A 22393-nucleotide genomic window follows, 5' to 3' on the forward strand; every position below is an offset into this window, starting at 1 on the left:
AACCCCCGTGAAATGACACCATTACCTGGGCAAAAGCTCATAATCTCACCTGATCTTTCCTGCGCTCATCGTTTATCTGCAGCCGTTCAGATATAGAGTCTTGTGCCGACCGGACTTACTGCTGCAAATGTAATGCTGCAAACACACTACAGGACCGTATATGCATATTAAAGGGCCTGCAGACAAACAAAGGCTCATCAAAGGGATTCCTCGGAGAGCTCAGGCAGCTCTCTCCTGAGCTTCTCTCTCGTGGTTAAGACCACTCATCAAAATGAACTTATCTGTCAAAATAGGAGGTCAAAAGGTCGACCCTGCATTCCACAGTTCCTCACCTCCAGGATTCCTCCGCTCCGATTTTACAAATGCGCGTCGGCCTTTCTCTCCTGCCGAGTTTCGGGGCGAGCGCGTTTGACCTTTGACCCTGCTGAGCGCGCAGAGGAAGCGAGCCGGGCTCGTCGCAGTGGGTTTTACGGGTCAGACGTGAGCGCTCGGCCCGCCGCCCTCCGCCCCCGCTCCTACAGTAGTTTTTACTGTCCGCTGGATGTTCTTCACGGCTGCATCCCCTCCAAAACCATTTCTTGTTGTATCCCCCAGACGTGCGGAGAGAGGATCCAGGGAAACTTCCACTGAATGAAAAATAGTTGCATATTTGGAACATTAGTCTGATACGGCTCTGAAGTGATGTTTAGAGGGAGAGCACCACATGTGACGATGTGAAATGGAGAAATTATAGCACATTGGCAGCTTTCATTGATACAGAGAGAGGTTAAGAATTTAACACAGTGCGCTTATTAGAAAAGCAACAAAATACTAGAAATAGTTTTATTTATAATGGTAAAATAGACGAGTGAGGACACTCACTGTTGTCCAGCCCCGAAAGCTGAGCCCTTTTATCAGAAAGGCAAAAATTTCCTCACTTTCCAAAAATATCCTCCGTCTCTGTCTGAAACTTAACTTGGCGCTTTGGAAGCACAGGAACACGCGGAGACACACGTACACACTGCATCTGATTGTAGATCAGCAGACATGATGCCCTTATTTGGGCATGCTGTAATATCGCCCTTGTTGCCGCAGGCCGGACTAAATCTGTGTGTTTATAGACTTTTTGAAAAGCCGTGAACTGGGGTTAGAGCGAAGACTTAAAGGGTCAAAAGACACCAAAGCACTTCTTCCAAGTGAGTATTTTGCAGATACTCTGACGGCTGAACAACCGTTGTGAGTCAGTCCAGTTGAACATACTCGTTGGTTGATGTATTACAAATAGAAGTTCGACTCTGTAAACTTCTGAACCTCAGCTTTTAATACTTTATATAGAAGGGTTTTTGGAATTAATTTCAGATATCTATAACATGGACCAGGATGAGTCTTTCATTTCCACTCCATCCCCTGAAAACCTAAAGAGACGCTGTGTTCATATTGCATATTCAATCCAAACTTAAAGAAAATCCCCACTTTCCTGTTCAAGTCTTGATCCCACTAAAAGAAACAGCAACGCTTAACAACCAGCCTCAGCTTCATTCTAGGAAGGTGCCATCTAATACTCATGGTGGCGACTCGGAGCCTCTCATTGTGGCTTAACTGTGAAAGTTGTTCATCTCAGGCGTGCGTTTCTACTCCAGAGCTCAGAATACGTTCAGCTCAGTGTTTCTCACACTTAACCACTATTAAAATACACAGTAAATCAAAAGTAAAGCAGGAAAAGATGGTACTATTGTATTTCCATCTGTGAAAGCTTAAAGACTGTTTAATACCTTCGACTGCTCGAGGCTCAGCTGGGTTTAGGCAGCCAGTGCTAAACCACAGCACAGAGACTTTTTAAATAACCAGTGTTAAAAAAGTAACCTTTATTCTCTGAAAGGACAGTTTTGTTGGAAATACTCATCATCATCATCATCATCATCATCATCATCATCATCATCATCATCATCATCATCATCATCATCATCACATCGCCTTCGATCTTAAAGTTAGAAACTTTCTCTCTGCTGTTGTTTCTCCCTCTGCTGTTTTACAGTTGGGTAAAAGCCTCAGCAGCGACAGCAGCGTCCTGCCCCCTTGTATCATACACACACGTGTGCTAAGCACAAGCACCAGCCACTGTTCCTTTGACACTCAAATGACAAAATGTCATAAATATGAAAAACAGGTGGTGTTTTCAGTTTTGTGATTCAGCCAGAACACATACATGTGCTGCTTCAGATCTTTTTTCCCTGTCGTGAATGCGCGTTAGGACGAGCAGATTTGTGACCGGCCTTTATTCGTGTTCACACACACACACACACACACACACACACACACACACACACACACACACACACACACACACACCCTCCACATGTTTTACTACCTCCTGTCTGCGTGAATGTATATTACAGTTTTGTGTCTTCAGCTGCCAAGCTCATAATTTTTCTTGTTCTTAAAAATCTCACTGAATTTAAACCCTGTTGCTGCTTGTTGTTATTTGCAGAATTTGGTCCGTTGACAAAAGGCAAGAAAATCTCAGGGGAATAAATTTGCGTATTTCATGTTAATGTGGATCATGCTTTCGGGTCGTCTCATCTGACAGGAAGTGTATCGGGACATTCTCAGCCCAAGTCAGGTGTGAGTGTGAAAACATACTGGGGCATATTTCTTCTTTTCAGTCATGTTATATTCTGAGCTTTAAGCTTTTTCTGGTGCTTTAACATAAATTAGTTCCAAAGGGCATCAGGTTACTGCATGGCCTTGTTTTCCTTCCTCTCGCAGCCAACCATCCTTAAAACCTTTCTCTCCCTCTTGAGTGCTTTGTATTTTGACCTTTGACCTCTACACCCGCACCACGCAGGCCCCGGTCTCTGGGGGCCTGGCCGGCGTCCAGGCTCAAATATAAAACACACACCCACCGACCAAAACGAGGAGCCTCGCGAAGCAGGGCAACGCCGTCCAGCCCGCGACATGACTCGTTCCCCTTGGCTTGTAGTTACTCATCGCTTGCTCTTTCATCCTACACTCTTCCGCGCTTGCGGAGCAGATGTGCCGTCGGCGCAGCCACTTGAGAATCCCGCGGGGAAATCATCCTCCTTCTCACGAGGTCGACATGCAAACGAGTGAATCAATAACGGAATACATTGCCCCCTTCAGCCCAAGAGGACCCAACGGATGCATTTGTGGAAATGAGACGGCGAAAACTGAACTGGAAAGTCACCGTCAGGGGTTGATTCACTGAAGAGTTTTATCACTGAATTCATATAAACAGGGAGCAAAGAGGAAGAAGTGGCAGAGAAGCATCACCTCCGACTTGAACATGTCCGTATGCCATGATTTATTCATGCTCCCTGTGTTGCTGGTTAGTGTCTCGTGGGAGGAATTAGATGGATGTGCAGCCTGTGGATGTCTCCAGCGATGAAGTCACATGTGTCCCAGTTAGTGGGCACCGGATCTTTGAACACAGTCTGCCCCCCACGGGCCCTTAATGCCAGTCCCCAGACACACATCAGTAAACCGTATAAATATACAATGATGTGCGCTCATTCATCAGCACCTCTTTGTTCAGCAAAGACGTGTTTTATTCATTTTCTGAACTGTTTTTATGGATGCGGCGGTCTTAGTTCTCGGCCTAAGTTCAAAATCGAGCGCTGTGTGTTTAGGAGAGCACAAACTCGGCCTCCGTTGTGCGTCTGGGAGTCGGCCCAGCGGCTGCGTTGGCTCCTGAGTGTGACAATCCACAGCGCCCATGCCGGGAGGGGCGGCAGGCGGGAATCGCATTAGCGGAGGGACGTCGTTGGCTGCGCGGGAGCCCAGAGTCAACGCTGAACGCACAGACACTAACATGGGATGGGAAACGCGCAATACAACTTAATGCTGAGTCATGTGAACAAGGACAGAGTCTGAAGTTCAACCACAGAGCAGGTCTGAACGTACACAATCGTTTGTATCACTTCTTCCCACTTACAGTACAGGTTTTAAATAAATACAAATTTAAAATGAATCATTTCGAACACTTGTAGCTGAGTCCGACTTAACGTAAACACAGACGGAAGCCGCCGCCGCGTGATCGACTCTCTCTACTCTACATGTCGGGCAACTTGCCAACGTCTAAACCTGCAGTAAGTGTTTAGCACAGCGTTGAAGTCATCACCTTTAACGCAATATGGGTAAAGGCGCTTTGTGAAACAGTCAAGTTTCTTAGGAGCTGAGATTCTGACCAAATGTGAAATTAAAGGTTCACTTTCAGCTGCCTCTGTTTTGGCTTTGGTCTCTCTGCTGACTTCAGAGAGACAAACCTGGCTCTGTAGATCAGAAATGCTCAGTATGTTAAGGCTTTTTATGCTTAAGCATCTTAAAACACCTTTACCTCGTAACCCCCATCCAAGGAATTCAAATTTGTAACCTGGGCTGAAAAAAGAAAGAAGAACAATAACATGATGATGAAGAAGAAGAAATAGAAGAAGAGGAAGATGAAGAAGGCGAAGAAGGCGATGAAAAAGAAGAAAAAGAAGAAGAAGAAGAAGAAGAAGAAGAAGAAGAAGAAGAAGAATGGACAGAAAGGCAATAAAAGTGTTTAGGAGCGATCCCTTTAGTTTTGGATTCAGACTCTAAAGTGAAAACAGATGTGATTTCAGTCTGGAATAGTTTCCACTTGAAGGCTTGACTTGAGTTTGCTCCACGCTCTCTCTGAGTCCATTCCACTTTCCTTTAACCTGCGTTCTGGACCCGCAACAAGAGGACGTGCAGCGCCTCATAACCAGCCGACGTGATCTCGCAGGTCAGACGGGCTGCGATCAAGCAGCGCCGCGACCGCGAGCGGCCCCAAAAGTGAAAACAATGGGACGTGTGACGTTCAGCTACACAAAGCTGTGAGGCTGTGAGAGGTCAGCTGACAGTGGCTGAGCTGGCAAACAATGGCTTACAGTAACGGCCTACAAAGCTGAGGCACTTTATTTTTCCCCTTCAGACTGAGCACGGGCGTGAGAATTTAAATCAGGCTAATACTTTACGCTAACATTATCACACACACGCTTACACGAGCACGGGAGTCCTGAAGGGCCTTCATTCAGGCCTGAGACTGACAAACCTCTGTCTTTAACCTGACTCAGAATTGAAAGTACATATTTATGTCTGACAATGAATCAAGCAGCACATTTTGGTTTTTACGAACAAAATCACTGGGCGCTGTTCAGCTCCAACCATAGGTGCACCGTAAAGCAGCCCGAATGATTAAACACAGACTCCAGTGGAGTCTCTGGAGAGTCACTGGTCAGGTCACCTTCCATCATCGGTTCTATTTTTAGCCCATGAATAATGGGCTCACGCTTCTTCTGTAGTAACAATCTGGACCAGAGTAAAACAGCACCACAACATAGAACGCTGCTGATGCGAGTGAAATCCGACCAAGAGCTTGTGTCCATCGCTACGACTGCGTTTCCCAGAGACGAGCAGCAGCCGATTGGCCGAGCTCCGCATTTAGGAGGAGTTAAAGTCCCACACGTGCGGCATCAGCCGACGCGTCCTAATGCGCGGCAAAAACAATGGAGACGCAGCCACGAAGCAGAACAAAAACAAAACTCTGACCGCTCCGTGTAATGAAGCGGAGCCCTCGCCTCATCCGTCTCAATCCAACGCACGACCTCCTGAATGTCGCTTTAACGCTGGAAACATCCCACGATATGAAGGACAAATGGCCCCCTGACTCGGGCCTGACAGCTGATTCTCAGGCTTGCGCGCGTGACGCTGAGCAGCAGATCTTACGCGTTAAACCCGTCTTCCCAGTCGTTAACGCCCAAATCCCACCGGGCGACGGAGCCGGCCCATAAAACAGTTTAATAACATGTAAAACAGCCTCGCAGCTTTGTGCACCCACTCCTCTGGCACGAAGTCACGTTTATGATTTAGCAGACAAACTCTGCGTCCAACGCTCCCTCGTCTCGTCCATGTTTCACGCCGACGCTGCTGGAACACTGACCAACACTTCTCATTGAGATGGGACTTAAAAATGAAAGATGGGTGAAGAGAAAATAATTATTATGTGACTGGTGGTGCAGTTAACTAGCAGTGACTTTCAAACCTGCCCTTGTGTTTTTCATCAATCACTGTTTTTCATTTGTGTAATAATGAAGAGTCTGGAAGGGTTCAGTGACCTGATGCATTTAATCTCCATCACCGTTTGGGGGGGAGGTGAAGGGAGTCAGCAGGAGAGCCCCCCGAGGGGGAGGCGCCTGCGGTGAGAGTGAAACCTCGCGATGAGGTTACGGGGCCGTTTCCACCACGACCCCATAAATCCTTGACGTTCACATTTCGCTGAGCCTGATCTCTTTATTACGCGGTTCCAGGCTGTCGTCGATTAAGACGCGAAGCCACACTTGTCCAGAGTCCAGCAAGTCATTAGACAAATAAAGTAAATGTGACTCTGAGCCACCCACTTAGATTGGAACCAACCACTGGCCTCTTTCAGACACATAAATGCCTGTGGAAGAAGCATCGTACATGTTAATCACTGGGACCGACCCAAGGCCTTATCTACTACGTTTTCTGGAAGTAGAGAAGCCAAACCCTTGTGAAGTAGTGTGACTTGACATCCCTCCACAGCCGCAGACCCACTCTCTCACTGCTTTCCGTGCGACGAGGACCAAATGTGGTTTCACTCCTCACGCCGGCCAAGCGGACTTTTACTTATTGTCATCACAACAGCCAGAGACGTGTGGAGCCCCGGGACACGGTTGCCCAGGACTCCTGACTCAGCGACTGTTACTAGCAGCAGATGTAGTGACTCAGCCGTTTTCAGAGAAACTCTTAGCTGGTATTTACGGTAACGATCAAGCAGTGACCACCCTGGTGCCAGAGGTCCAACGGTACCTGCGTAGTCATTTACTCCCGTCCAGAGTCCAGGCCGTCATCTGGAAGATTCCATATTTCTGTGGGCAGTCGGTATATTATATAATCCAGTTTAATCTGAACAAAGTGTTGAGCAGATTTCTGTGCCTCGAGTACTTGAACGCTCCAGCTCTCTAAGCTGACATGACAAGCAGTTGGCTTGTCTCAGTGATAAGACTTATCCACGTCGCTCCGCGGCCAAAAAGCTTCTCCCTCTCACTGTTAATACTCCCTAATTCCCCCGTTTTACTTACTCCACTCCGGGCGAACTCCTCCAAAGTTATAAGCGTCGTCAGAAACTTTGCAATGAGCTATTATAAGTTGAAGAGAGACTGTGATGGCTTTTACGTGAGATGAAGTGATTAATAACAATATAAAGTCTACTAATCCTAAAGTGGCTGCATTTAAGGCAGCAGGAGTTCAGTTTCTTCTCCAGGGACATTTAGTAGCGATAAAAGGTTGGACTCCACCTGCATCAGGCTGATGAGCTCATCAACTACTGCTTCTGAATAAATGAAACACTCAGAGGAGAATGATAAAGTTGCCACAAAGGCTCCTTCAGCGCTGGAACGTAATTATGAACGGCTAGAGTTAATCGGAACACTTTTTTATCAGGAAGTTGAAATGAGAGATAAGAACAAAATGGGAAATTAATTAAAAGTGAACACGTAGAGGACGCCGCGACTTTGAAAGACAAATGTTTCCTGCTGTGACGTTCACTATGGCCAAAATAGCAAACAGCGCGTTGATGCCCTCCATCAGATGCCGCCACTGATGTGTTCAGTGGCGGCATCTGAACCTATTGAATCAGTTATGGAGGCAAGCGGCTGACAAATAATCAGGACAAAAGGCGGGTTAGAGACCACGTGACTGGAGTCTAGTTTTGACTCTGTTTATATGGAAACTCTGTGGAGGATAAAAGCTGACATTTCCTTGACAGAGGAAGGTCGGTGACCTGCAGCTTCTTGCAGAGCTTTTGGATTCGCTCCACGCTCCTGAGGAGAAACATCAGGTGTGCACATGATCTGCAGCTCCACGAGGAAATAAAGCAAACGCTGAAAATTCTTCGTACTCCATTATGGAGTGACTGCTAAAAAAGCCCAACTTGCAATTCACTATTCTATCAATCATAAATCAGCATAAGGGCTTGTAATGTGAAACACATTTTGCCTCCACCACAGTCACAGATTTTCCCCTTTAAAGGCTGCAGCCCTGCTTTGTTTGCAGTGCTGGGAAGAGGTGCTTCAGCTGTCCCCGCGCTTTACCCCATTGCCTCTGGTGTTGCTTTAACCTTCCTGATTGAGGGTCAAGAGTGTTTTCTTAAGTTTGGTATCTCTGTCAGAACCCCTGGACATAAAGGAAGGGGAAAGGGAGGAACTGAGGCATGGGAGAAGAAAGGGGGATGTGGTGGTGGTACAGTAGGAAAAAGTAAATGAGAGAAATGGTTTTATTAATGATGCATAGATGTAGAAGAACCAGAGTCAAAAATATACATATATAAAAAAGTTAGGAATCTGAACTTGACTGTGAACTCAGACTAAGCTGCTGCTGACGTCCTATCAGTCCTCATTGACTAAGATGATTGACGGGCACTCAGAGCAGAGACATACAGGGTTGAAGACAGCACAGAGTTAACGGGTCGTGCGGGAGATGAATGGAGTCCATTAGGATTTCTGCAAAGCAGGGAGGAATCCCCACAAGCGCTCGCTGAGCTGCCCTCCGCTTTCTTCTTTGCTTTCCAACTAGATGCCATCCCGGTGACCTTTGACCCCTGCCTTCGTAAATACGGATCATATTTCGCACAAATAAAGAATAACCAACTTAAAAGGCAGTGAGCCGCGTAATGCTCTGGCTGGCGTGAAGCAGCTGAATCCAGATAATATGGGATGTCCGGTTGCTGCGCCTGTGGACAAAGCTATGATTCCAGGCCGAACAGTCCAGCGTGTAACCGATTACAGCAACATCAGCAACGTGTGAACGCGGCCGGATTTTTATAACCTGATGCTACATCGATGCGAATTCACAGCTGCCGGTTTCCGAGCACTCTGGGAACAACGTGACATATTTCACATCGCACGTCTCGTCTGAAATGCTTCGCTCGGCCGATCGTCGACTGAAACCTTTGACCCCTGGACACTGGTCACAGAGAAACATTAAGCAGCTGCGAGGAAAATGGCCGCTTCCTGAAACATGCGGCGTTTCGCACGCGTTCATACGTTGGCTGGATTCTCAGCAAAACATTCAAACTCTCTTGATGGATAGTGCAATTTTTAACAATGAACAAACAATGTGCCGTTAACAGTGATTAGAAAGACTGAAAGGCTCTAAACCTCCCTGGGGAATTATTCCCTTTAATTCTGGTAATTTAGCACTAATCACCAGAGCAGCGGAGACTCCACTCTGACTCCATGTTGACGTTCTCCCCTGCCACCTCCACTGCACTCCCCTCCCTTTTCTGGCCTCCCTCCTCCCGCTGGCCGTGTGAAGTGTGAGTGACACCATGGTGAGGTAGTCCTGTAACGCGAGGTCAGCACACAAATGGGAACCAGGCTCCGACTGACTCAGCTGGCTCCTTTCTCCTGTCGTTTTTTTTCGCTGCTTGACGCCACGGAGGAAAGTAAAACTCACTAAAAATAGCGATTCAAAGGCCACGAGCCAGAGAGGCCCGGCGCCCGCGTTAGTCACGCGACTTGGAGGGGAATTAGGTGTCTGATCATCGGACTTGTTTCACTGCAGGTCCGTTCAGAGTGTGTCTCGGAGACAAACGGATCACGAACAGTGAGCTAGCAGCGAATCCTGTGTAGTCGGTAGCAACTGATGAACAGCTTAATCATCGGGATCCTCCGGGTGCTGGTGACAGCTTCCTGGTGTGGGAGCAGCTCCACCGGCGCCCACCTGATCTGGGACCAGGAGCTGTGGCTTTTTGGATTCAGTGGGTTTGTCTCAAGGAGGATTCTGGACAAACTGATTATCAAACTACTGCATGATGTTACAACATTTCCCAACCGCACACCCTAATTCCAGTTAAAATGTGTTGGAAATCCTCTAGGCATAACTGTTTGGTTTTTTTTCATGTTTGTAGAACGCTTTTTAAAAATAATACCAACCCACTAATTTGGGTTCACTTACACAACAGAGGCAACGTTTGGGAATCATTTGAAAACAACTGTTCTTCATTATTATGTCTTCACTGAATCTGGAAATCGCTTTGGTTGAATTAAAAGGGAGTGTGCTACTTTCACAGTCGTCCTGATGTGTTCCCTCTTTTCCCCCTTGCGCTCCTTTGCTCTATATCTGCGCACTGACCTACATTCACGAATACAGAACAAAACGGGGCAGAGCAATACAAAGCGCACAACTCCTCATATTAAACAGCTGCACACTCGATTTGTTTTGTAGTAGCTCAACATTTATGTGCTTGTACTGTGCATGCACTTATTCATCATTTAATGAAGCTGCGCTGATCAAAGTCAGACCGATGTGCACCTGGATTCTAACTAGTGCGTGGGCCAAGTCTAATATGATGTTTTCAGGCTCCATTCCCAGAGAGCGCAGCTGCAGATTACCAGGGCCTGGAAAGAAAACATGATCTGTAACGGAGTGTGTGACAGTGGTGAACAATGAGATTTATCTCACTTCATACAGAAACTGTGTCTCTTGTTTGAAGGAATGTCAATTAAAAACATGTTCCAGGTTGACAGTGAACGTGAGAGAGTCTGAATAATTTGAAGTTATCTGGAATAAAATAGAATATAACGTATTTCTTCTTAAAATGCTTTGAAGGTAAAAATGTTGAATGAATAATAATGAAATGTCAGCTGGGCGTCGTAGGCCGTGTGTGTGTGTATGTGTGTGTGTGTGTGTGTGTGTGTGTGTGTGTGTGTGTGTGTGTGTGTGTGTGTGTGTACGCTGGCCGTGTGTGTCCGTTCGCAGCCACCGAGTGTGCCAGTGATTATTTGGAGTCGTGCGAGGCAGCGGCGGCAGGCTGTAAACACAGCTGTGCTGCAGCGAGCACGTACAGTAGGTGAAGGCAGCCAGCGTTTCCTCCCATGACTGTAGCCCAGTTCATTATCCAGAGCAGATAGTTAAGAATGAATATAGATCTGTGTCTGAACACGCTGTGAGTTTATCTGAATGACGTTTCCCACTTCGACGTTCAAACGCGTTCTACATTTGGAGTGTGGTTTTCATCATCACCTCTCATTTCCCCAGCCGTCGGTCCTGGTACCGCAGGAGCTTCTGTCTCTGGCTCCATCCCTTGCACCTTGTCAGAAGCCGTTCTCTGCTGCTTCTGTGCAGACAGTAACAGTAACCGGGTGGTTGTGTGCAGCCACCGAACGAGGCCCGAACCCTTTGCAGCTACGCAAACAAGCCTGCGCTCCATATGAAATAAACAGTTTGTAATTATGAATTGTGTTTTTAAGCGCTGGAACAACTCATTCCACTGCTGACTGAGTCTTGGCTGGACCCGACGTGTCTGTGATACCACCAAAGTCAAATTTTTACAGTATATTGTGATACAAAACCATTTTCCCACAACTTTAGCACAGATCCCTGACAATAATAAACAATTACAGCTGGTGTTGATCATGTGCATGATGGAGAATTCATTTATACTGTATATATTTACATGGAATCTGAATTTGGAATTGTTGCTATTTGGGACAGCAGGTGTCTGTCATCAGTCAGTTCTATAATTTTCTTTATGCTGTTTGTACTGTATGGTTCTACTGCATCATAAATTAAACTTTTAAGCTCCTCCTTCAAAGGGAAAAGAAAGGAAAGCCTGAGTCCACTTTGTCAAAATGATCAGTAGGAATTTATTATTTGCTTCAAATGCATTTACAACTTTTTCTTTTCACTGGCAGTCATCTCAGACAGAGCTCCAAACATCCAAACATTCTCCAACACAAATGTTTCTGAGCGTCGAGATCCTGTTGTAGGCTCATGGCATGTGGAGCTTTTAGCTCAACTACTTCCAGCTTGCCGTGAGGCAATTTGTGGAGTTATGATGAACAAAACACAGAGGTGGGGACAATCTCTTGAAAACAAGAAGACATCCGAATACCAATTAGTCCAAACTATGAAAACACACGTCAGGATGAGATCTACGCCGTTAAAGCCCTTTGCCTCTTGCTACACAAGTGGACTGTTAATGCTGGATGGAAATGCACGAACGCTGAACCTGAACTCTCATTACGTTGGTAACAATCTTGTTGTAGGAATCAGAAATTAAATGCACAGAATGGGTGCATGGATAACTAATACTTCACTGGTCGCTAAATCCTTATACATCAACAAAGCTTCATGCACACAGGCTCCCGATCCCACCGGTCTCACTCATGTGCTACAATTGTCCTTCTCTTGTCATTTTCTCTGAGGATCCCAGTTGCTTCACCACATGTTAGTTTTGTTGTGCTGCAAAGGAGAACTTCACAGTAAAATGCATTTAAGTGAAGTGAAGTAACTTAAGGAAGTACTTTCTATCAAAGACACATAGGTGATCAGCAAGTTAAGGAGTGTGCTGTTCATGTGAGCACAGCGGGGACGGCTAAAGAAGAACACGGGATGTTTCCACTTTAAATTAGGAATGATCAGCTGTTTGACAAAAAAAATACTTGTAGTGACAACACAGCACAGTGTGAGCTGCTCCCAGTTTCCTGCTGCCGAATCGCGGCAGCAAATCTTCTTTCCATATAAATAATAGCAAAAACACAAAAGGTCTTCCTCTAGAAACCTAGGAGACACATACAGTACATAGAGCAGCCTGCTTACATACAAATATACATATTTGCAAATATGTAAAACCATAACTTCTCCATGTGGAATAATGGCATATCAGAATCTGAAATCATAATTTTATATAAAAATATAGAAAATAAAAACAAAATCAAAGGAAGTTTCATTTAAATGTATGAGAAAAACAACAATCTCCTTTGCTCTCCTTCGTGACGGTGCACGTGGTGCATTGGCAATGTCTTTGTCTTTGTCTGTGACTTGGGTTCACACGTGCGATCAGAGCAGCCCGCGAGATGAGTTTAATACTGGGGTGTAAAAATGTCCACAGACAAGGAGAGGAACAAGGTCCATAGCTCTCTGGCCAGCCAGCGAGGTCACATGAAAACTACACACTTCTAGCGCTACACACTAAGGGATCTCAGACTGCAGGGCATGGTATGGGCACATTCCCATGAAGGTCGCTTCACCTCTTAGCCCTGATTAGTTCATGAAGACCTGCGTCACTGTGGAAGAATGGCTGGTCCGGTCAACCCAGGCACACTTACTGTGATCCTGTACGAACACCGAAAGGATACTGAACAGAAATATTCTACCTTTATGGGTAGGACTAGTGTCTTTATGATGGTTTGCTCTGGTTGTCTATATGTGCTTCCATAAATTAGCTTCTGATTCATATTCTCATCTCATGATCAGGACTCTGTTCCAGTGAGGGCTCCCTGGTGCTGATCATGGATGCTGAGGGTCCCTGGTTCACTCCAAAGGGGGACACAGCCGGAGACCGGGCTGCCAGTGGTGACAGAGAAGGGGAGAAGCTAGGCGACATTGCTGCTGACGAAATGGATCCCTCATGACTGATGGGGGACCTACGGAGTGAGGCCAAGTGAGGGAATGTCCGTCCAATAACGGGGACCTTAGGGGGAACCGACATGGCCCCTGGGTGGGCCACAGATGTGATAAGTGGTGGGGGGTCAATCCTGGGTTTGGGGTCCATTTTAGGCTTGGGTTGGAAAGGCTGGCGAGGGTTCTGGCTCTGCTGGGCAGTTTCATCTTTTAGTCTGGCGATCTCTGTAAAGACATTAGCCAGAGGCTGGAACTGTGGGCACCAGTTAAGCAAGTAATCCCAGTTATAGCTTCCGCGGAGCTCCTCATCACTGGCAACAATAGCTGTGAGAGAACCATCAACTGAAGGTTTTCCGTCCTCGGGGAAGGCATAATCCTTAGGAAGAGATATGTTGAGGCCGCGGCCAACTCCCAGGTATCCACCTCCTTCATCCCTATACATAGGAAGCTGGCCAGAGAGCAAAGTCCCACTGAGGCTGCCTCCAAGCTTCTTTCCCTTAAACCAGGTGCTACCCTCCAAAGCAGCGGGTTCACAGGAGATATCAGAGAGCTGGTCGGCATCCTGCTGAATTCCAGAGTCTGGTCCTCTAGCCGAGATGTGCTCCTGCATGGACGATGTGATGGAGGCAACACGAGGATACTCGTTGATCATTCTGATCTCATCATCCTCGGCTGCCTCAGCTGATCCTCTGCCACTGGAATGAGAAGGGTCCAAAGAGCCGCCTCTAGTGTAGGGACCCCCACCGGCACCACCCTGATCTCCAGCGTAGCCTGGCAAGGTCTGGTGGTAGATTCTATCTCCGCCAGGTCCCGAGTTGCAGTCGTCCAGTTTTTGCAGGGCAGTTCCTGACCCAACAGTTCTATTTCCTGCATCCTGCCCTTTCTTTCTCCTACGAGACTTGACTAGGAAAACCACCACGGCCATGATCACAAGCAATATGATAAAACCAAGAGAGACCGCAATGATGCTAATGAGCAGAATGTTGACATCAGGCGCCAGGCCAAAGTTGGTATTTGTCACATCGATAGAGACCTGAGCTGTGGTGGAACGAGACGCATCCAATGGGCTGTGAGCTTTAACATCAAGAGTCATCAGCCTGGTTTCCCTTTTGGCTTGGCCGGCCCCACTGCTCCTGCTGCTGCTGGAACCGTCCAACTTGAGGAAAACTACTCCAGTGGTTCTGTTTACATCAAAATATGGAGAGCTGGTGGGAAAGGAATACAGAACGATCCCATCAACCCCTCCGTCCTCATCATTCGCTTGGACCTGGCCGATGCTCTGGCCTTTCTTGGCTCCCTCTGGGACTTCAAAGGAGAAATCAGATGATGTGAAGAGTGGGTCATACTCATCTTCACCTGTGACAAACACCTGCACGGTCACAGTAGCTGAGTGGTTGCCTGAATCTACTGCCACGGCTACAAAGTTAAAGGAATTGACTTTCTCAAAGTCAAAGGCAACTTTGCTTCGGATCTCCCCAGTGCTGTGGTCTACAGTGAAGCTGTTTTTTCCCACCCCAGACTGTTCCAGCATGTAGTACTTCAACTGGCCAAAAACTCCAGTGTCGTGGTCTATGGCGTGGAGAACAGTCACAGCTGAGTTTCCTGGTTGGTTTTCTCTGATACTAGCTGTCAGGACTTCCACAGGGAAGAATGGATGATTGTCGTTCACATCTTTGACCTCAACAATGACTGGAACCAGTGCAAAGTGTCCCTGTCCGTCTGTGGCCTGGATGATGACAACATGTGTGGACTGATGCTCGCGGTCAAGACCACGCTGAAGCCGCAGAGCTCCAGTCCACTGGTCCATGGTAAATAAGTTCACCTCGTCACCAGAGCTGATAGTATACTGAACCTCTGCATTGGGAGTGGAGTCTGGGTCTGGAAAAGACAGTAACAATGTAAGAGAGATGGTGGAGAACAAAAATGAGAGATAAGGAAATAAAAACAAGATCTTAGCTCACCCGTAGCAGTGAGTCGTATGATCTCAGTCCCAGCAGCCGCTCCCTCACTCAGTGACACGGTATATTCTGCTCGGCTGAAAACCGGGGGGTTATCGTTCACATCGCTAATCGTTATTACCGCCGCAACGCTAGAACTCCTCTGGGGCACGCCGCGGTCTGAGACCACCACTGTGAGGTTGTACAGAGGCTTGGTTTCAAAGTCAAGTCCCTCAGCCAACAGCAGAGTCCCGACAGTTTGAAAGCCCCGGCCTTCCAGGAAGCGAACGCTGCTTTCGATCTGGAATGTGTTTCCTTCGTTTCCACTGGCAATGGCGAAGTCAAAGCCGCAGTTGTCTCGAGAGAGGTCGCTGTCAAAGGCCTCAAAGGTCAAAACTGTTGATCCGGGTATGGAATCCTCAGAAACTGTAGCCCTGCAAACAGAAGAACATCCCTCATGAACAAACAGCCGACAAGGTCATTCCATAAAACAAGAACAAGAGCAAGAACGAATATGTAGACTGACCTGTATTCAGACTGATGGAAAACTGGAGCGTTGTCGTTTACATCAGAGATCTGAACCTGCACCGTTGTGAGGGAGGAGAGTGAGGGCGAGCCTCTGTCACGAGCCTCAATGACAATACTGACTGATGGACGCTCAGGGTCAAACTCAGCTCTGTGACTGATGAACAGGGTTCCTGTATATGACAGGGTCATATAAATATAGAAGTTAATTACAAATAAACTAAACAAGTAATAGTTTGAAAACAGCATACAGCATAATAAGATGATACAGGATGTCTACCGTTGTTGGGGTCGATGTAGAAACCCTCCTGTGTTGATGACATCACGCTGTAGGTGATCTTTCCATTGTCTCCTGAGTCCCGGTCGGTTGCAGTTAATGTTACAACGGCACTTCCTGGTGGCGTGTGTTCTGGCAGAGTTACCTGGAGAGCGACAAAACACAACACAACATCAGCGTGCAACACAAACCAACACAGCCAGAAACAGCTGAAATATATATTTCCAGCTCACGTCAAGGTGGTCATGTTCACTGGGGGAATGAATTTTATATCGGAGTTGCTACTTTTCCTGAACTTGTGCTAATGTCAAAGTCATTTCCTGAGACAGAGCAGTAAATATCACACAAGCTCATGTCAGCAAAACATCCCCAGTCAATATTAGGCAGTTATGTTTTATCACCACTAGCGTGTGGGGGCCGGGGATGTTCAAGTCAAGTTTCCTCTTTCTATATAAAGCAGTCCGCTAGATAGAAAAATGTCTATCCATGAAATGTAAGTTCTGGTGTAAAGACTGTACTGATGAAGTAATAAACCAGCATCAGTTTAATTAAAACCATCCCACCTGGTAGAGATCCTGAGTGAACACTGGTGCGTTGTCATTAATATCCTCCACCAATATGGTAACGTTGGCCTCGGCCTGATGCTGGCTGTCTGTGGCTCTGACGGTAAGCGTGTACCACGTCTTCTCCTCAAAGTCCAGCGTGGCGGTGAGCGACACGCCTCCGCTGAACCGGTGAATGCCAAACTTGCCGGAGGCCATTGGGTCTAGATGCAGGGAGTAGGCGAGGGCAGGACTGGAGTCGACGTCGTTGCCCGTCACCAGAGTGATCTCGGTGCCGATCAGTGTATCTGATGGACGCAAAAGAGGCAGACTTGCATTCATACACTCACTCCTTTAAGCAGAGCAGTAACAGTTACAAGTTTGGTCTGCTCAGAATACAAAACATAGAGAAAATTAGCATTAGCATAAGTATTAGCTCAAATTCTTACTCTCTGGAATGCGAAGCTCCTGAGGCAGGGGAATGGTGGGACTGTTGTCATTCTGATCAATAATTATCACCGTTAGTGTGGCTGAACCAGCCAGCCGTGGACTTCCTCTATCTGTTGCTGTAACTACAAGCCTGTGTGTGGAAAAAAGGTCCCTTAGTATGTGTTATTTATTTAGTCATGAAAATGTTCCAGTAAACAGGAGCTGATTTACACAGTTAAAAATAGCAGTATTGATACATGTGGTGTCCAGATACTGGTTTGCAGTGGTGCCTATACTGCAAGTTCTGCAGACTGTGTCGACTTCAGCTATGTAAACACTAACTACTGCAGCTGAGTGAGTATGAATCATAATTTTTCCATCATTGTTTTGACTATGCGTTCACGTCATTCTGTGAACCGCATGCGTGGACACAGAATGTTGAGGTTTATACAACAGCAGATCTGTTCTCACTTGGTCTGGGTAAAGATCTCACGGTCCATGATGGCGGCCGTGGTGATGCTTCCTGTCACCGGGTCAATCTTGAACAGACCACTCATGCCCGATGACTGGATGGAGTACGTCACCTGACCATTCTGGCCCTGATCAACATCCTCAGCAACCACCTAGGACACAGCGGATTAACAGAACATTTGTTTTCATCTCTATTGAGGGGCTGGTCCATTAACTGCTGGTAAGCTCTTTATATTTTAGACTACCTGTATGATTGGCATTTCATATCCCTGGGCTTCTCTCATGTAGGCCACATAATTTTGCAGTTGGAAGCGAGGAAGGTTGTCGTTTACATCCTGCAGGATCAAGTTAAAGGCCATGAAAGATGTGGAGGTCACAGTCTCGGCCTTCACAACCAGGCGAAGTCTCGGGGTGTCTTCGAAGTCCAGTCCATTGGAGCTCTGGACTTGGATTTCGCCTGAGGACACAAACATAAAGAAGGACGTGAAAGGAAAATAAGACTTTGTTTACTGTTGTTTGCTTTAGTGAATCAATGAATGACCTATACACAGCACTTCACCTGTTGAAGAGTCGATCGTAAAGGCCTGTCTTTTGTTTCCACTGAAGAGGCTGTAGCTGATACCCTTACGTGTGCCATCTGGATGCTGAGCCTGAGCCTGAGCCACAGCTGTTCCTGCACGGGCAGCAAAAATATTAAGCGTAACAGTCAAGCAGAGAGACCAATAAAAGAATAAATAGACTGAACTGATGTTTAACCTTTGATGGCATTCTCCTGTAGGCTGACATCTCTGGCACTCCTTGAGAAGCGAATACCATTGTACTCCACCTCCTTCACGTAAATCACCACCACCCCCTGTGCGGACTGTGCTGGGCTGCCCTGATCCATGGCCTCCACAATCAATGTCCTCTGGGTTTGGGTCAGACCCTCCAGTGGCTCAGTGGCTTGGATCTCCCCTGTCAGGGAGTTGATGCTGAAGCCCTTTACCGGCATAGCGAAACGGTAAAAAACAGAACCATTAGCTCCAAAGTCTTTGTCCTCTGCTTTCATGGTGGCTAGAACCCGTTGGGGACGCGCGGTGGACACTTCGATGACCAGAGGGTCTTGGATGAAAATGGGAGCGTTGTCATTGATGTCCAGGATGGCGACTGTCACCTTGAAGGACACATGGGAAACACCGATGAGCACGAGGATAAAGCACAGGACCTTTTTAGTGGCAAACACTTGTGAAACAGCTTCCTTACCTGAGCAGAGGTGTTTCTGGGTGCAGCAGGCGAAAGGTCAACAGCGAACACCTGGAAGGTGTAGGAGGCCAGCTTTTCCCTGTCCAGTGGCGCTGATGTGGTGATAACACCAGTGTTCTCATCCACAGCGAACGTTCCGTGCGCCTCATGGCTGAGAAAGTACAAAATCATTCCATTCTGGTCTTCATCAGAATCTGTGGCTGAAACCTGGACACACATTTTCATGGTTAATGACCAATTAGTGCTACATGAAGACATTTTACCCCAATTCAGGGATCATGTTTCCTCCACTTACCTGCAGAACCTTTTGGCCCTCTCTGGCGTCCTCCGACACGTCCACAGAGTAGCTACTTTTGCTGAAAACAGGGGTGTTGTCATTCACGTCCACAACTTTAATTTCCACGGTGACAGTGGCGCTGAGGGCTGGGCTGCCTCGGTCCGTGGCCACCACCTCCAGCGTGTAATGTGCCCTCGTCTCCCTGTCTAGACTGCGTGATGTAGACAGGCCCCCTGTGGTGCCGTGGAGCTGGAAGTCTCCATCAGGGTCTCCTTCTAGATGGATTGACAGAGGCACATTACATACTGTATAGGTATATTAAATGCACTGCATGAGACAGAAGAACACTGGCACTGGGGTAGGTTTAATATGCAGATCTGATCTTTTATATGGATGGAATGGAGCCTGTTCTAAAGCAATGTATCAGCCCAAACAGCAGTCTAAATCAACTTAAAGCCATTCCAGTCCTTACTTACCAGTGATCCTGTACTCCAGCTCTCCACCAGGACCTGAGTCGGGGTCTGTGGCCTTGAGAAAGAAAAGCTCCACGGGCGCCTGGTTCTCCGGCACCTCCAGTCCGTACCACGGCTTCGCAAAGACGGGAGCATTGTCGTTCACGTCCAGCACCTCCACACTTACCACAGCCTTGGCAAAGTTAGGAGGCAGCCCTCCATCCCTGGCATAAACTGGTGACAGACGGAAACTGTTAACCCTGTTCACATCTTAAACTAACGTACTACAGAGTATTTGATATTAGTATTCATGTACCAGTGAGCCGGTAGTGACTCTGCTGCTCTGTGTCCAGCTCCTTGGTAGTGGTGATGACTCCCGTCACAGGGTTGATGATGAAGCCTTCCTCTGTCACACCTCCGTACATCACTTGGCCATTAGAACCTGCAAAAAACAGAAGTGAAAAAATAGACTTTATATATACAGTATTCACTGAAATAAAGATGTAATATTAATGAACTGCACAGAGCTTTTTTTCAATTCTGATGAATGTACTAAAAACAAAAGCTTCTGGACAATGTCTGTAAACACAGTAATCAGCTGGGGTTTGTTTTGAAGACATGTGCTTTCTCAGAACCATTTCCCTCCCACTATTGTTTATTTCTCTGGCCTTCTTCCTGGTGGCACAGTGAACTATAAAGTACTGTATATCAACTAAATCTTTTGCAATCTTTCCTGCATTGCAGGTTTGTTTTTTGTACGTTTCTATCTTGACCGTTTTTGGTTCATCGAAAAATATCTGAAGCAGAAAAACAGTGCAATTAGACATTTCCATGGGTGAAACCAATTTACAAATGTAAAGCTATGTTTTTCAAAGGAAATGTGTGTTTATTCACACCTTCCCATGGGGTCGAATGTTGATGCACTAAATTCTACCTTGGTCTCTGTCGATGGCGGTCACCGTCAGCACAGTTGTTCCTGGTCCCTGGTTTTCCATCACCTGTGCTTCAAACTCTGCTCGATGGAACATTGGCGCCTCATCGTTCACGTCAATCACCTGCACGCACAGCACCTGAGAGGTGGAAAGCTGAGGTATCCCATGGTCCTCTGCCACAATGGTCAGATTGAAGAATTCCTGCTCTTCTCGATCCAGAGCCTTTAGGATTGAGAGAGAGCCTGCAAAAAACAACAAACTTGAATAGGTGAAGTGTTTGTGGACCTGTAATTGCATGCACCTAGGAACAGCAGTGTTGTAGTATTTGTATGCATGGAGGGGCTGTAAAAACTTTCCACACATTAGCTTCCAAATGCCAGCTATTCACTTCTGGCACCTCATACCATCAACTGGGAATTCAAACGTATGCAGAATCCAGCCTTCAACCTTATCAAATGTACCCATAAAAACTGTGCCTGTATTTTTTGCATATTTCTACACCGTCCTACGAATCTGTTAGACATTAGTTGGGGCTTATATCTTAATGCAAATGCAGTTTCTGCAGATAGAGGCTGTGAATCAGACCTCCAAGGCTCAGACTCTGGTTCCACTTACACTTCTGCTCTTTCAGAGTGTGCCACCGACTCGTCGTCACTGCTGCTACAAGGAGGGTCAGCCAAAGTGACAGCAAATACAAAAAGCCTGTGCTTCTACTGTGCACTCCACCACTTTAGCGAGAATTAAAGGCCAATGAGACGCGTGCATAGATCACATGACGCCTGCGATGCTAATCTGCTCTTACAGCTACACCTCGCAGTCAGAGAAACAAAGCAGAAGTGAAATAAGCCCCTGCTAATTCACCAGGTACTTGACAATAATAGAGTGAAAGTTCTCCCATCTGGAAGTTGCATTAAGTGTCTGTCTTACGCCTCCTGGTCCCATCTCAGCCGGAGCGGAGAGCACCCACCTACACCGCCCAGCTCCAGCCATGAAGACATCACACAAATATGAGATATCAAAGGATGTCCACATCTCCAGCCCAAACAAAGATCAGTTCCCATGAACAAATCACACCAAAGAGTGATTTAGCTGAAATGCCTCCCAGTCTGGAGCATCATGAGGGTTAAAGTCTTAGCAGGGAATAACCTGTAGTCATAGTATCTCAGTGGATAATTAAGAACTTCTGGAAAGTTTTGTTCATCTACTGTTCTTTTATGGGCGGGGGGTGCTATCCATCTAGTTCCCATGGACATATTAGTCCAGCTGTGTTGTGACTGGATGTAAAACAGGCTTACCGGTGTTAGGGTTCAGACTGAAGTGACCAACACTGTTTCCCGCCTGTATTCTATACGAAACTCTTCCATTTTCGCCCTCATCTTCATCTCGAGCCATCACATACAAAATGACGAACCTGTTAGTAAAAACATAAGAACGTTATTTCCTAAGAAGCTGGACTACATGTTTTGTGTGTGTGATGGCACATGGGGATTCATGGCGCTCACCCTACAGGCTGGTCCTCCATGACGCTGACTGCAGCCGGGGAGCTGAAGACCGGAGCGTTGTCATTCTCATCTGTCACAAACACTCGAGCGCTCACCGAACCCCAGCGCCTCTCGTCAGGGTCCACGGCCTGATCTGTGGCGCGCACCACAAGGTAGATGGAAGGTGTGGACTCACAATCTAACTTCTGGCCCAGAGTGAGGATTCCGCTGGAGGAGTCAAGCGTCACCAGCTCTGGCCGGTCCGGCCAGTAGTGCTCAATGGAGTATCGCAGCTCACTGTTGGGTCCACTGCCATCCTAAGAAAAAATTGTTTGTTTTTTGAATGTTGAATGTTTATCCTTAATTTTCTATTCATAAGTGAACATTAAAATATTATTAC

General features: G+C 46.9%; 1 protein-coding gene across 1 annotated transcript in view; it reads right to left on the bottom strand.

The window, feature by feature from the left end:
• Nucleotides 1-11645: 11645 nt before the first annotated feature.
• LOC114869247 (protocadherin-16-like) overlaps nucleotides 11646-22393 on the bottom strand; it is a 55788-nt gene continuing 45040 nt past the window's right edge. The window contains exons 13-29 of the mRNA XM_029173302.3: nucleotides 22015-22310; nucleotides 21808-21923; nucleotides 20515-20754; nucleotides 19897-20022; nucleotides 19605-19814; nucleotides 19147-19403; nucleotides 18852-19058; nucleotides 18366-18762; nucleotides 18169-18282; nucleotides 17855-18066; nucleotides 17610-17761; nucleotides 17159-17289; nucleotides 16731-17017; nucleotides 16171-16312; nucleotides 15892-16063; nucleotides 15390-15799; nucleotides 11646-15306 (exon numbers count right to left, since the gene is read on the bottom strand). Coding sequence (XP_029029135.1) covers nucleotides 13259-15306; nucleotides 15390-15799; nucleotides 15892-16063; nucleotides 16171-16312; nucleotides 16731-17017; nucleotides 17159-17289; nucleotides 17610-17761; nucleotides 17855-18066; nucleotides 18169-18282; nucleotides 18366-18762; nucleotides 18852-19058; nucleotides 19147-19403; nucleotides 19605-19814; nucleotides 19897-20022; nucleotides 20515-20754; nucleotides 21808-21923; nucleotides 22015-22310 — 5517 coding nt within the window. The 3' untranslated portion in view covers nucleotides 11646-13258. The remainder of the gene's footprint in view (nucleotides 15307-15389; nucleotides 15800-15891; nucleotides 16064-16170; nucleotides 16313-16730; nucleotides 17018-17158; nucleotides 17290-17609; nucleotides 17762-17854; nucleotides 18067-18168; nucleotides 18283-18365; nucleotides 18763-18851; nucleotides 19059-19146; nucleotides 19404-19604; nucleotides 19815-19896; nucleotides 20023-20514; nucleotides 20755-21807; nucleotides 21924-22014; nucleotides 22311-22393) is intronic.

This window comes from Betta splendens, chromosome 14 (genome assembly GCF_900634795.4).
Source record: "Betta splendens chromosome 14, fBetSpl5.4, whole genome shotgun sequence".
Taxonomy (NCBI): domain Eukaryota; kingdom Metazoa; phylum Chordata; class Actinopteri; order Anabantiformes; family Osphronemidae; genus Betta; species Betta splendens.